Here is a 15,296-nt window from a genome sequence, read left to right on the forward strand (position 1 = left end):
TCAGATAAATTGCATATTGCAAGAGGAGAGTTGGACAGCACTTTCATTACCGACTGGTCGACTTAAAGGGTTGGGTGGCGTCAACCGTGCCTCATTAGCTGATCGCTTCTGGCTTGTTGGAGGAAGGTCAGTTTTTCCAATGAAGATGATCTCATCTTCAGAATGCACGTCATCATTGTCACCATCGCCCATCTCATTGCCACTGTCGTGGTCATTGTCTTCATCTGAATCGATGTCGAGGAGGTCCATCTCTTCATAGAGTTCATGGATCGTCTTGGGGTTGCTGCTTGGTGAGATGGGCGACTTGAAGAGGTGGTTCTTGTCGTATTCATCTTGTCTCTCCTTCGCAGCTTTCTCCCGTTCTCTGTACAAACAAGCAGAAATAAAGGGGTACATAGAGCACGAGTTTAAGCTTGATATGGTTGACCAAACAACACTTTAATTATCTTGTTTCAGGTAATTTCCAAAAAGGGGGGGAAAAATTCTGGGGCTTGTACCTGCTTGGAGTAATTTTGCCCCTGAAATGCTCAGAAGAACCCTGAAAACTCAAAATGGAGCCCTGGAAAATCTTCATTCATTGCAAAGAATAAAGCTTATTGTCATCTATGTACAGTGTTTTCGCGATTTAAAAATGTGTATTTTGGTCTGCATCGATAATATTGCCTGTGCAGTATCAGAGCATATCCCTGAAATGACCGACATCCGTCGAATATCCCATAGGCTCCTGTACAAAATTTGCTGTTGAATATGAGAGCATATTCAACAGTATAGTGCGAATGTGTGAAATATACAACGCGTACAACAATGAAAGCAATGCGATGCACGGCAAGAGCACGACAACACTCAATGACGTCATGATGGACTACACGCAAGTCGAGGGTCAACAACAAAATTTATCTTAATGAAGCGATGTTGCCATAATGAGATAAGTGATATGACCTGTTCAATTAAAGTTCTCCCTCTTTTCTTGTTTGGGGGTGGGGTGGGGTAGATTATAATAAATATTGGATGGCTTTATTTCATGGAATACCGGAAATATTCCAAATATTGCCCAAACTCTTGGAATATTTCTGGTATTTCATTCTGAGCCATCCAACATAATATAAATAAATATCCCATGTTGCAGACATAGGCAATAGACCTAAGCTGCGAAAAGTAGCCCCATAACAGTTGCCCGCAAGGAGTCTGATTTGAACACACAAAAGTTGTGAACATGCTCTGTTACAGGATGGACCTACTACAAATAGACATTCAACGAGAGCATTTTATGGCCACCACCACCCGTTTCCAGCTGTCAAAATTGCTGTCACATAGTTAACTTTCTCTATACGCAATGTGTAGGAGCAGCGCACATTTGATTTGTGCAGTCCATCGGTAACAGCTTGTTTTACGATCGGCTTGATGGGTGTCAGCTTCCAGCGCTCTGTTTATATGAGGATTAGCGGTGACGGTCTTAGGCCCAAAGGAGGGGATTCGTTGAATGTCCAGTTGTAGTAGTTCCATGGTTACCGTGAGTTGGGCCTGCACAGAATGATGTGACTGGGTCTTAAATGAAACCAAAACCCAAGAAGAGAAGCAATTTTATTGGAAAGAGTAAAATGAGAGGAACAATTTAAAAAAAGTTTCATCAAAATCGGTTATGAAATAAGCAAGTTATGGACGATTAAAAAGTCTTGCTGTACTTACTATGTGGATCCTCAAATTGGCAAACATGCTTCAAAATGGCTGATTTTGTGGACAACTCTCCATTTGTTTTGTACGAATATTTTCAGATTTTCCCCGAAATTTTACATATTTCACATTATCTCCTCCTGACCATGACATATATGGTGTGGATTATATTTTCCCATGACATATGTTGTGCTCAGGAGGCAAGATGCAATTTGAAAGATGAGGAAAATCTGAAAATCTGTGTACAAAACAAATGGAGAGTTTACCACAAAATCAGCCATTTTGAAGCACGTTTGTCAATTTGAGGATGCCCATATAAAGTACAACAAGAGTTTTCAAACTCCCATAACTTGCTTATTTCATAACCGATTTTGATGAAACTTTTTTTAAATTGTTCCTCTCATTTTACTCTTTCCAATAAGATTACTTCTCTTCTTGGGTTCTGGTTTCCTTTAAGAGAATGACCACTCACCCTTGCTTATTTAGTAGACCCTGAATTTCGTCATGTAGCTCTTCACATCGGTGGTGAACGGTCCCGATATCATTCAGGAGCTTCTCATTCTGGGGTGTGACATCTACATGTATGTACAAAAAGATACATTTCAAGAGAGTCATATCAAACAAATAGCATTAACATTATTTGAGCTTTTCTGGGATTTATACAGAACATACAGATAGGCCTATTGACTGCTCATGGGGGCAATAATAAAACTATTGCACCAGAATGATCTTGAGAATATACGACAGTGTACTATTTCACCCTGGGAAAGAAAATTAAGAAGATAGTAGGCCTGTATCTCGAAATCATTGAAGAGTAATCATTTTTGCTATTGCCTAAATAAAATAGCAGTCAATACAACTTCAACATTTTAAGCAGAGCAATGAAAAGATTATTGCTCTGCTCAAGTTATGCCAATTGGTACACATGTATATTCCATGACATGCATGGAAAAAGTATTGGTATGAATATCTAGTCCTGTGAGTGTAGTCCAGGATAGGCCCCATAGAAACTTGACCAAACCTTGTTTTTTTATATATACAATATTTTGTGATGGTTTCTTGTCAATTCGAGGGTGCTGATTACGAATCTGGATGATGCCACTCGTGTAACCTTGAGCATTTTCCGCAAATTGGCAAAATCCAATATGGCCGCCAAAATATGCAAATTACCCATGAAAATCCTAAAATTGTCCGAACATTGGCTGTGAAATGCATGGAATTGTGTGGCAGGAGTGAAATACAGTCTTAAAAATAATTTTTAATAAAATATTTATTTTCCTGATATTCAAAATGGCCGCCATAGGCCATTGTATACACTATCATGTACAATATGAATAGGGAAAACTAATTTTCACAAAATGAGCACTAAACCGCAAAAATTGCGATGTATGAACGAAGTAATATATGCAAATCATCATTACTAAAGAGATATATCATTTATCATGTCATAAATGGGAACATTTCTGTATTTTGATATCTAAAATTGCAGCCACTGGCCCAAACAGTATTGCGTACAATGGCAATGGGGGCCGAAAAAATTCACAAGAGTGATCACAGAAATGCATATTATTAAGATTAAACGAGTGAAATATTGACTTAAAACATAATTGTTAACGAAATATATTATTAATATGTCATGTATGTGATGAATGTTGTATTTTGATATTCAAAATGGCTGCCAAAGGCCCTAAAAGTATTATCCACAATGAGAAAGTGGGCAAAGAAATCACAAGAGTAATCACTAAAATGCATATATGTGTGATAAATTAATGAGATACTGTTTAAAAACCTATTTTCTAACGAAATATATCATTCGGGTTTAAAGTGTGTGTTAAATACTGTATTTTTACTTTCAAAATGGCCGCCAGAGATATTAACAGTATTATGCACAATGCAAAGTGGCAAACCAATATTCACAGGAGTGAGCACCATAAATGCAGGTATTAGTGATCTATGAGTAAAATATTGTCTGAAAGCATAATTTATATTAAGCAGTTAAGAGATATCATTTATTCTGCCAGTTTGGTGATAAATACTGTTATTGGAAAGTCAAAATGGCCGCTACAGGCCCTTACGATATTATGCACAATATGAATGGGAACAAATTATTTCAGCAGAAATTGGCTTTGCTTGGCAGATGGTGCCAGGTAAATGGCAGAGGTAATAATGGCAGAGGTAAAAATGGCAGATACTGAGATAAAAATGGCAGAAGTAAAAATGACAGAGGTAATAATGGCATAGGTAAAAAATGGCAGAGGTAAAAATGGCAGAGGTAAGAACAGCAGATTAAAAGAGCAGAGGTATAAATGACAAGAGGTAAAAATGGAAGACGTGACAATAGCAGAGGTAAAAGTGGCCGAGGTACACTATTAGAAAAAACAGTAGATTCTACAGAAGAAAAATTAAAAAAAAACATGTTTTACAGAAAAAAAACCAAATAATTTTGAAGATTATAATAACAGGAGGGTTTTCCACAATTTTTCTACAATTTAAAAGAACAGATATGTTTTTAAAAAGGGGAAAACAATTTTATTACAATAAATTTGTATCAGTAAATGCACAAAATACAATTTTCTGTAAGTTTATACAAATGCATGCATGTAGGATTACACAGTGCAGTAGCTAATTACCAAGAGGGTGCTGCTTATGGTGTACAAAATACCCAACAGCACTTCCGCTTCCAAGGGTTATGACCATCAAGCCGTCTATATCATATTGGATGCAATAGTAAAGAAGGTTCAGGGTCTTCTTTTATGCAAAGAATCTGAACCAGACGGTACCACTCGATCGACCCCAAATTGGTTTACCAGTCAAGATTATTATTGATTTTCATAATCAGTTACATATTCAGTGCCAAACCTGGGAATGCATGCTTATTGTCATTCAAATATTTAACAAGAATAGTACAGACGACATTACAAATTAGGACATAATATTCAACCACAATCATTCGTGACAATTTCAAGGTCTAAGCTTTTCCTGCTATGTTCTTTTCCCACCTCTAACCCTCTCTGTCTCTCCACCTCTCTTATGTCTACTCTTCCTCCTTTTTGTAACGGTAAACCTGGCAAAACATTAGATATAAAAAAACAGCTAGACAAAAAGTAATGTTATAAAATGATGAATGAGAATAGTGCAGTTTCATTTTGCTCCTGAAGAATTGAATGAAAAAAATATTTGTCGTTTGATTTCTTTTTAAAAAGCCTTCACAGTACACCTCCAACGAATTCGTAAATAGCATTGTTAGGCCGATAAAGACATAATGATATGATGAAATGCCTAACCGTGACATGCACTTCTAATTTAATCTATGTACATGCGGGGGCTTTTTGACAATTCATTTCCGGGTTTGAGGCTGGCCATATTTTACCTATAGCTGTAATTTTTACCTCTCCCATTATGACCTCTGCCATTTTACCTCTGCCATTATTACCTCTCTGCCATTTTTACATCTGCCAATTTTACCTCTGCCATTATTACCTCTGCCATTTTTATCTCTGCCATTTTTACCTCTGCCATTATTACCTCTGCCATTTTTACCTCTGCCATTATTACCTCTGCCATTTTTACACCGGGCCGACCAGATGGTGATGTATGAGTAAAATATCGTCTGAAAACATGATTTATAACAAAATATATATTATCTTATGTAATTTAGGTGATAGATACTGTATTTCAACATTCAAAATGGCGACCAGTGGCAAAAAGAGTATTATGTACAAGGGCAATGGCCGGGGAAAAAAGTGACAAGAGTGAGCACTAAAATGCATATAATTAAGATAAACTAGTGGAATACTGACTAAAAACATCACTGTTAATATGCCATTTATGTGATAAATGCTGTATTTTGACATTCAAAATGGCCGCCATAATCCCTATATTTATTATGTACAATGCGAATGGAGAAACTAATTTTCACAAGAGTGAGAATCATAAAATGCATATGACTGTGAAATACGAGTAGAAATATTGTCTTAAACATGATTTCTAACTAAATACATCACATATTGGTTGTGGAGGTAATAAATGCTGTACTTTGAAATCCAAAATGGCTGCCATAGGTCCTAAAAGTATTATGTACATTGTAACATTGGACATTTGACTCTAAATATTGCCAATAATTGTGAATTCTGATGCAAGGGTGAAATGTTGTCTAAAACCATGATTTCTAACAATATACTGTTAGAAAATTTATCCTTAAACTAAAAGAAGTTCCTGCAGCAGAGTCTCGAGAACACCTGTAATCTTACCAGATTGCGTAATCTTACAGGAAATTGGTATTTGGTGTGTGTAATCTTACAAATTTCCTTAAATAAAACACTCTTTTTTTTTCTAACAGACCTGTTCTGTTAAATTGCAGAAAAATTCCTGTTTCATGAATTTAAAGAATGATTCTGGTATTGCTTTCTGCAAAATCTTCTTTTATTTTTCTGTAAAATCAGGGTTTTTTTAACAGTGTATCATAATTTCGTGTATTTAAGGTGATAAACACTGCATTTTTAAATTGAAAATGGCCACCATAAGCCCTTATCGTATAATATACAATTTGAGTGTAGACAAATAATGTTCACAAAAAGGGCATATGGCAGCCATTTTGAATGTTGAAATACAGTATTTACCACCTAAATTAAGAGATGATATATTTTGTTATAAATCGTGTTTTCAGACGATATTTCACTCATACATCACCATTTGGCCAAGCAAAGCCAAATTCTGTTGAAATAATTTGTTCCCATTCACATTGTGCATAATATCATAAGGGCCTGTATCGGCCATTTTGACTTTCCAACTGGCAGAATGAATGATATCTCTTAATATAAATTATGCTTTCGGACAATATTCTACTCATAGATCACTAATACTTGCATTTATGGTGCTCATATTGGTTTCCCACTTTGCATTGTGCATGATACTCTTAATGTCTATGGCGGCCATTTTGAAAGTAAAACTACAGTTTTTAACACAAAATTTAAACCTGAATGATATATTTCGTTAGAAAATATGTTTTTAAACAGTATCCCATTGATTTATCACATATATATGCATTTTAGTGATCACTCTTGTGATTTCTTTGCCCCTCTTTCTCATTGTGCATAGTACTTTTAGGGCCTTTGGCAGCCATTTTGATAATCAAAATACAACATTCATCACATACATGGCATATTAATGATATATTTCGTTAACAGTTATGTTTTATAATAGTCAGTATTCCACTCGTGTAATCTTAATAATATGCATTTTAGTGATCACTCTTGTGAATTTTTTGGCCCCCATTGCCATTGTACGCAATACTGTTTGGGCCAGTGGCGGCCATTTTAGATATCAAAATACAGAAAACTTCCCATTTATGATATAATGAATGATATATCTCGTTAGTAATAATGATTTGCATATATCACTTCGTTCATACATCGCGATTTTTTTCAGTTTAGTGCTCAATTTTGCGAAAGCTAGTTTTCCCTCTTTATATTGCACATAATAGAGTATACAATGGACTTTTGCAGCTATTTTGAATATGAGGAAAATAAATATGTTGTCAAAAATTAATTTTTCAGAGAGTATCTCACTCTTGCCACACAATTTCATGCATTTCGTAGCAAATGTGCGGACAATTTTAGGATTTTTACGGGTAATTTGCATATTTTGGCGGCCATATTGGATTTTGCCAATTTGCGGAAAATGCTCAAGGTTACACCAGTGGCATCATTCAGATTCGTAATCAGCACCCTCGAATTGACAAGAAACCATTAAAAAATATTGTATATGTAAAAAAACAAGGTTACGCCTCTTCTATCCTGGACTAGTGAGGTTTAACCCTAAATAGACTTGGCTATTTCGACGCCTAAAAAGACTGGGGGGGCTGATTCAGCCCCCCCCTTATGATCTCGGCTGTTGATAGCGCGGTCGCGACGACAATTGGCACACGCGTTACCCATGGCATTATCTACAAAACTATAACATCAAATTCGCCAAAAAATCTCATGTCTCATTAATTATGATAATTTATGCGTAAAATCATAAGTTTGCTCTAATTAATAAAATAATGCCCCTGAAAGGCTAATTTTTCTTTCACATACTCTAGATAGGCATCTGATCAAATTGATTTTTAAAAAAATTCAAAATCAAATTTATTTTCTTATGTATTCTATTGTTTTCTAAATTTCTTATGTATTTCTTTGTTTTTCGACTTTTTGTTTTTTATTGTTTTTTCAATGGAAATTGTTGGGGACTTTATTTTGACCCTAAACAAGATAAAATTAATTGATTTTGAGCAGTAAAAGGAAAAATACTGATACATTCATGAATTTTGGCTAAGAACACTATTTGCATTGGATTTGTACACAAATTCACGTTTTTGAGTAATTTTGGGTCTGCATGCACTTACAAAATGATGCGTAATTTTTGAACCGCGTACCCGGGGGTCACAATTTTGGTCTCAAAAGTTGTGCGAGACTTGAAAGTAAAAAGTCAGCGAGCGTCGCGGTCAAAAAATTTTGCGCAGCGGATTTATCGCGAAAAATGTCGAGGGGGGGCTGAATCAGCCCCCCCAGTCTTTTTAGGGTTAAAGTAAAGGAGGGAAAGTGAATGAGTAAAATTGCAAGGGATTCAGTAGGCAGTGTGACTGAATGGGGGTGTGAGGGGGGACATCCACTACTACATTTATACTGAAGAGAGCTTTTGAGTTTTTAAACTTTTTATTGCTTTATTGGCCAACATTCATTACTTTGAAATACCCCAGTAGGGTTTCCGAAATACATACATGGAATACAGGACAAGGGAATGCATTTATGTACATGAAATAAAGGAAAGTATTTACCAGCATTAAACCTTGTAATTTTCTTGTCAAGTTCGGCAAGCTGCTCATCTAATCCAGCCGTTACCTTCAACATGAATGCCTCAGCAATCTCTGCCATCGTGAGCCTCTCAGTTTAACTTTCTAGTCACACCAGAAAAGCCTAGAGAAAGACAATATAAAGACATGATCATACTTGATTTACTCATTCAATAACCCAAAATGTGAGGTTTCCTTCTGAAGGGGTGGCCAAAACTAAGTTTAATACCCTTTTTACACAGGATTTTCTTAGCCCCGGACTATCGCTAACCCTGTACTATCCTTAACCCGGAACTATTTTTTTTCCTTTTCACACATGCCAAATTGTTATTGCTAACCCCGGATAAGGAATGCTTGCTTTTCACACACGAAACTCGCTAACCCCGGACTAGTGGTTTTTGTTGGTCATTCGTAGTACAAGTACTTCACTCATACACTTTTTACACACGCTAGAATTTCCTTAACCCCGTACTATAGGTGGGGCTAAAAACATTTAGCCCCACCTATAGTACGGGGTTAAGCTTAGCCCACTTTCGTTTTACACTAGCGATCTTAACCCCGTACTATTGCTCTTAGCACCGCAATTGCTGGGATAACCCTGCTTTTTTGCAGGGCCAAATAATCCCGTACTAAAGGTGGGGTTAGCCCACTTTGCAAAAATGCTGTGTAAAAAGAAAGTGGGCTAAGCTTAACCCCGTACTATAGGTGGGGCTAAATGGCAATTAAGCCCCACCTATAGTACGGGGTTAAGGAAATTTTAGCCTGTGTAAAAAGGGTATCAGTTTCACCCAATTTTTTTATCTAAAAAAGAAAGTTTGTGAGCTACATTTGTTACATTCCACCAATATTAGAGGGCCTCACAAACGTTAAATTGCCAATTTGTCCTCTTCCAACATCATCCACTCTCCACATGGTCTACCTTCATTTAGTCTAACATTGCCATTCCGTCCATCAACATTTTGTCTAACAACCATTTGGTCCAATCATCAAATGAGTAGATGAGATGGCAATTGGACAAAATGGCATTAGACGAATTGGAAATAAACCCTCACAAAACATAAGCTTTACAACTCTTACAACGAAAAAACAGATCATAAATCATAATGAACGGAATCAAGTACTTGTTAGTACAATATCATTTTTTTGGGGGGGTGGTGGGGGAGGGTGTAGGAGATTACAAACCAGACAGCTTTCTTGCAGATAGACAGCAACTAATGAGAACTTACTGCCATTGGGCAAAAATGGATTCCCCTTCTTCTACACCACTCCTCCAACTGATCTCGATGATCTTCTCTCCTACTCCTCCTCGTCCCGCTTTTCCTCTCGGTAATCCTGGGTTTCAGGGGACTAAATAATTTGCAAACACTGAAGCGGTTGCTTAATAACTTCACCCAACAACTCATCCCAGCTATTATCACACTGTAAAATAATTGATAGCTCTATAGCCCTCCCCCACAGCCATGGGTGCTGCCACCCCCCCCCCCTTCGGTAGGGAGTTTTGGTCTAGGAGGGGCTATCAATAAAAAATGGTTGTGTGATAATAGTTTTGTGTAGTGGTCAATTCTGCAGGATGCAGACAAACTTTTTCCCCCTTAAACCCAGGATTGATTACCCTCCTCTCTTTCTCAACTCTCCCCCTCCAATTACCCTCCTTTTTTTATGGTCAGTTCCCCCATGTCTGCGCGGTCTCCCAAGTCTGCGCACCCGCGTATATGAAGATACGCAACGAGCACGAACTTTGCACATGCAATGCATACACAGGTGTTCTTTAAAAAATCTGACTCAAAATGGTGGAAAAATAATGAATTTCGGGCATTTCATGTGACAGCCTCAAAATGCAGCCTTTGTCATCAAAATCCCTGAATCGTGTGCAAAGTGAATGAGTGCGCAGACATGGGGTACCATTTTTTTTCAATATGAACATGACTGCCCGAGGTTTTTTCCAAGAAAATCCTATGATTTCTTTCAATTTTTTATGAGATATTTGGCACACTAACTCATCATGATGTAAGGAACATTATCAACTGAAAGATTTTGTGAAATAAGAAGAAATTCATGTTAAATCTTAACTCAAATTGTTAGGTACGCAGACTTGGGGCCCACCATCATACTCTTTCTTTCATACTTCTAGCTAGTCCTAGAATCAAGGCCCTTTGCCTTGATTCTTGCAGTCTTGGGCTGCCCTAAACCAATGACTTTGGTCTCTGTAGTGTTATATTGGTTGTTCGGCTGAACTCTATTGGCTCCACTCACCAATTACAGAGACCATAGTTCTAGCTCAATCTGTGCTTGGACTCAATGGCCATATATGTTTATGTGTTAAGTTTGGATAAACAAGGGAAGTGGAAGTTGCGCGACAGCCAAAGTAAGTCACTGTTTTTTTGTCCTTTTAACTTTTTTTTCCTGTTTTGGTGCATTTCAGACCAAAACAGAATAATAATCTTTATTTTGGTCCAGTACTTTTTATATATTTTTATGAAATAAAGAATTATCATGGCTGCTTCACGATTGCGAGCCATCTGTGTACGAGGAGATCCTCGCAACAGATGGCTGCCCAGCTGTCGACTAGGGCTGCTCTTGGGCTACTCTACTCCAGTCCTGTTACTGAGCTGAGTAGGCATACTCTCCCTCATTCTTAATTATCAATCCTGCATTTACTTTTTGCAGCATGCAATTGATGCCAAATTAAATATAAGTAGATCTTGATCGGTCTACCACTACCAGCGCCAGGCCCTCTCTCTTGGCTGGTCGTCACTTGGCTCAAATCGAGACAAAACATGTCATTGGCGCATACGGCGGTGCATGCATGGCTGAGTTCATGTCAATCAAAAGTCAATCAATGCCAATGCCGGAGTTACACTTACAGAATGAGAACAGGCCTACAGACTTTTTTTACAGTTGAATTGAGTTAGGCCTAGCCAAATTATTTTGTTTTTGTATTTTTTCTCTCAAGTTTTTATAACATTAGACTAAGCTTTTTGTATTGGCCTGGCCATAGTCATAGATAGACATAGTCTAACCTGTTTAGACAGTGTTAGACCCGACATTCGCAGAGCTACCAAGTCTCACACATTATGCGCGAGACTCAAGCATTTTGGACTCTTGTTCATCCCCTCAAATCTCTGTCTCACGCAATTATCACAGCCTATCCCCATATACAATTAATGCACATTTATGAGTGTGTTATGACGATGCAGCACACTCGAGGGTATTTACAATTATGCGAAAGCAAGAGGCGCTTGCGCCGAGTGCTTTTGCATAATATTGTGAATGCCCGAGAGTTGCTCGCATCGGCACTAACATCACGAATCTTAAAATGTGCATTGTTTTATAAAACAGGTCGGCAAAATGATTTTTTCATGGAAATCTTGTTCAAATCCCTCCAACTTGTGTACGATCGCACAGACGAAGAGACCACAAGACTGTCAATTATGACATCACAGGCGTATCTACTATGCGCGCCTAAGTAAGCGCATCAAAATCCTAGCCAGCCTCTTTTACTGAACGCGTATCAGTTTTTACGCGCTACTGGAACTAATGCTGCACAAAAATTGCACGGTGTTGCACAAAAAATGCACCGTGCTGCACGAAAAATGCACAACTGGAAGGTTGCGCATAATTAGGCAGGACAACAAGAATTTCAAAATGTGTTTGTTGTCCCCAAGAATGATATCAAAAAATTTCTTAATATCTAATTTGTCATGTGAAACCACTTAAAACTTACGTAAAATTCATTAAAACTGCAAAAAAGAGCAATTTCATAGCACCAACATGAGTCGAAAAACTCATAGACATCGCGGGTCCCTGTTAATGCACTGTCCTTACTATCGATAGTTTAAACGATCACGATGTGCTCGCTAAATGCGCGCGCCCGTTGGCGTCTGCTAGCCGTCCTCTGCTGTGACTCTCAAATAGCCCCGCATGTGCGATTTTTAGTCAGATCGTCCCATATGCTGTTTTTCATGTTAGTACATAGATGCGTGCGCGTTTTTTGCGGACGCAGATCATGTACCCATCTCCGTCGTCTGCTACGGCTCTCTATATCAGTCCCAACTTGTGAAATGTGTTTTCTGGTGTATTTTCATTTGGTCTACATGCAGTTTGCCCACTTGTCATTTGGTCTAATGCCAAATGGGCTAAACCCATTTGGTCTACTAAATTGCCATTTGGTCTACACTTGGTCTAATTCTCATTTAGTGAAATGTCCAGTTGGTCTAATTTCAGCATAACCTACATAATTATATATTTTTTACTTTGTCAAATACTGGTACATAAAATTGGCTTTATATCATGCAGTTCCACATTGGAAATATGTATATTCATTTGGTTCACATGCAATTTGCACACTTCTCATTTAGTCTAATGCCGAATGGGCTAAACCCATTTGGTCTACACTTGGTCTAATTCTCATTTTGTGAAATGTCCAGTTGGTCTAATTTCAGCACAACCTAGGCTACTTAATTATATTTTCTTAACTTATATACATATATTTTAGTCTTTATACCATATACCAAATGGCTTGACCCATTTGGTTTAAAAAAATATTCTAATTGCTATTTGGTCTACACTACACTTGATATAATTTTGAGTCCAGTCCAGGGTCTAATTTCAACATGACCTACATCATTATGATTTTATACTTTGTGAAATATATATTTTTTTCTTTATATAATTTCATTTCACCTTATAGTTTTAGCATTGGTTTCCAAATAAATAATACTTGAACAGTGGCATAATCATGATAATGGAGCCAAAAGTTTTGAAAGGTGTATCGGGTAAATTTATAAAGTTGTAAGCAGAAGCAAACAACAAAAAAAATGTTGAAGCTGGGGGGGGGGCGGTGTTAATTAATTTCCTTTTATTTTCCAATGCCAGATCAATCTTTGTTTTTGTTTGCTAAATTTTTTTAAAATGATATGTTCTGTTCTCTCTACAATTTTTACTAATGTTCCTTTTTTTACTTATCATTTTTTTTCAGACACATTCGCACCCGAACCGACTCTACAAGGGAAGAGAAGGAATTGTTGAACCCCTTGAGAATATACAGGTCAAGGGCTGTAATAGTATACAGGGGCACTTCCTGGGAGTTTAATTTCATTTTAATTATGTGTTTTCAGGATTTTTTTTTAGGATATCTAACATTGCAGTGAAAATTATTGCCCCTGCTGATAGTTTTTCAGCTGTGCATGCCCCTCCTTAATTTCAGTGAATAAGGTGTGGCACTGCCCTCTATGATTCATTTTGAATTTTAATGGGCTCCAAAATGCAGTAATTTATAAATGATAGCATAATCTTATTTTGATAAAGCATTTTACTTAACGGGGGGGGGGGGTGAATTTGACTACTAAACCAGCCCCCCCCCCCCCCATGTCAAGGATTAAATTTTTTGAAAAAAAGCATATATAAAATAGATATAGTTATTGCATATCAGAATGTTATTTTTTCTTGATGTTTTCTCAATAACTCTAAGCTGTTATTGATGAATTCTTTCTTGAAACAAAAATAACAAATTTATCCAAACATGTCAGTTTCATTTTGTAGACATATGCATTGAATTTACCAATTCAGAATATAAGGTATGCAATCTTTCATAAATGTTGATTTTTATCACTGGTGGATCTGGGGGAGGGCACATCTAGCTCAACCCCCCCCCCCCTTGAGAGCTACAGTCAAGATGTAATGAAAATATGCAATTTTCATCAAAGAATGCCCCCCCCCCTGTAAGGCCATTTTTTTGCTTGACAAATTTTCATCCTGAAAATGTGCCCCCCAGGATAAATCCTGGATCCACCACCCCTGGTTTTGATTAAGTTTACATGTATTTTCATTTTGAAAAAAATTATAAACAGCATGATTTACACTGAGCATTTCATACACTTTGTGCAGAAGAAATATTATCTTGAGAAATTTGGTAATTAAATTATGGAAGATATCTTTTGGAAATGAAATTACTTTATTGCAGTTATGTCTTACATTGTATTGTCATTTTACTTGATAGAAATTCATTATTTTTTATAACCATGACAGTGTTATAAATTCATACCGGTATTTGCTAAATTGTAATAATCATTTTGATGTTCCTTCATCTTCATGAAAGTATGAATTCTAGTCATCTGCTTCAGTCTGCCCAATGAAATGGTTACAAAGGGCCTAAGCATCCCTTGTCATTTTTCAATAATTAGTTAAGTCAGTAGTCAAGTAAGGGGTCAGACAGTTTGGCTGTATTATATTTGTTTGTCTTACTAGTGTCAATTTACTAAACTTTTTCTGCTTGTGATTGAACCACCAAATTGCCAGATAGTCCCATTTTGTTGGGCTGACATTAATATTGACTAGAGGACTTACTTTCCAAACCAACCTAAAGATAATATGATACTTCATGTATTACAGGGGTATATTGCCTCCATTCCATTGTTGGGATGTATGCTATGGGCTGGGTAATATCATCTAACTTGTCCTGGAATAATCATTCTCTATAACAAGTTCACAAACGGAGATTCCACTTCAGCAACTCTCAGTTGAACATCAACATTCCTGGCATTGGTGGGGGAAGCCAAAAATTTTAGGGGGAACCGCCAAAATCTTTTGACCCCCCAAAAAAAGATAGTGACCAAATAATATCTTGGGGGGGGGGGACACAGGAAACAAAATTGAAAATTGACAAGCCAAAAAAAGTAAAAAATAAGGTTATCAACAAAAAATTGAGGGGGATGGAATCGTCCCCTCCCCACCTCAAATTTAGGGGGATACTTCCCCCCCCACTTCCGCCGCCTATGATTCCTGGTGCTTGGAG

At 37.1% G+C, this 15,296-nt stretch overlaps 1 protein-coding gene across 3 annotated transcripts in view; it reads right to left on the minus strand.

The window, feature by feature from the left end:
- Positions 1-15,296, minus strand: part of LOC121421092 (histone-lysine N-methyltransferase eggless-like) — a 76,220-nt gene that overhangs the window by 49,581 nt on the left and 11,343 nt on the right. For all 3 annotated transcript variants that reach the window (XM_041615707.1, XM_041615708.1, XM_041615706.1), the window contains exons 2-4: positions 8,489-8,627; positions 2,144-2,246; positions 51-364 (exon numbers count right to left, since the gene is read on the minus strand). In XM_041615707.1, coding sequence (XP_041471641.1) covers positions 51-364; positions 2,144-2,246; positions 8,489-8,585 — 514 coding nt within the window. In that variant the 5' untranslated portion in view covers positions 8,586-8,627. The remainder of the gene's footprint in view (positions 1-50; positions 365-2,143; positions 2,247-8,488; positions 8,628-15,296) is intronic.

This window comes from Lytechinus variegatus, chromosome 9 (assembly GCF_018143015.1).
Source record: "Lytechinus variegatus isolate NC3 chromosome 9, Lvar_3.0, whole genome shotgun sequence".
NCBI classification, from domain to species: Eukaryota; Metazoa; Echinodermata; class Echinoidea; order Temnopleuroida; family Toxopneustidae; genus Lytechinus; species Lytechinus variegatus.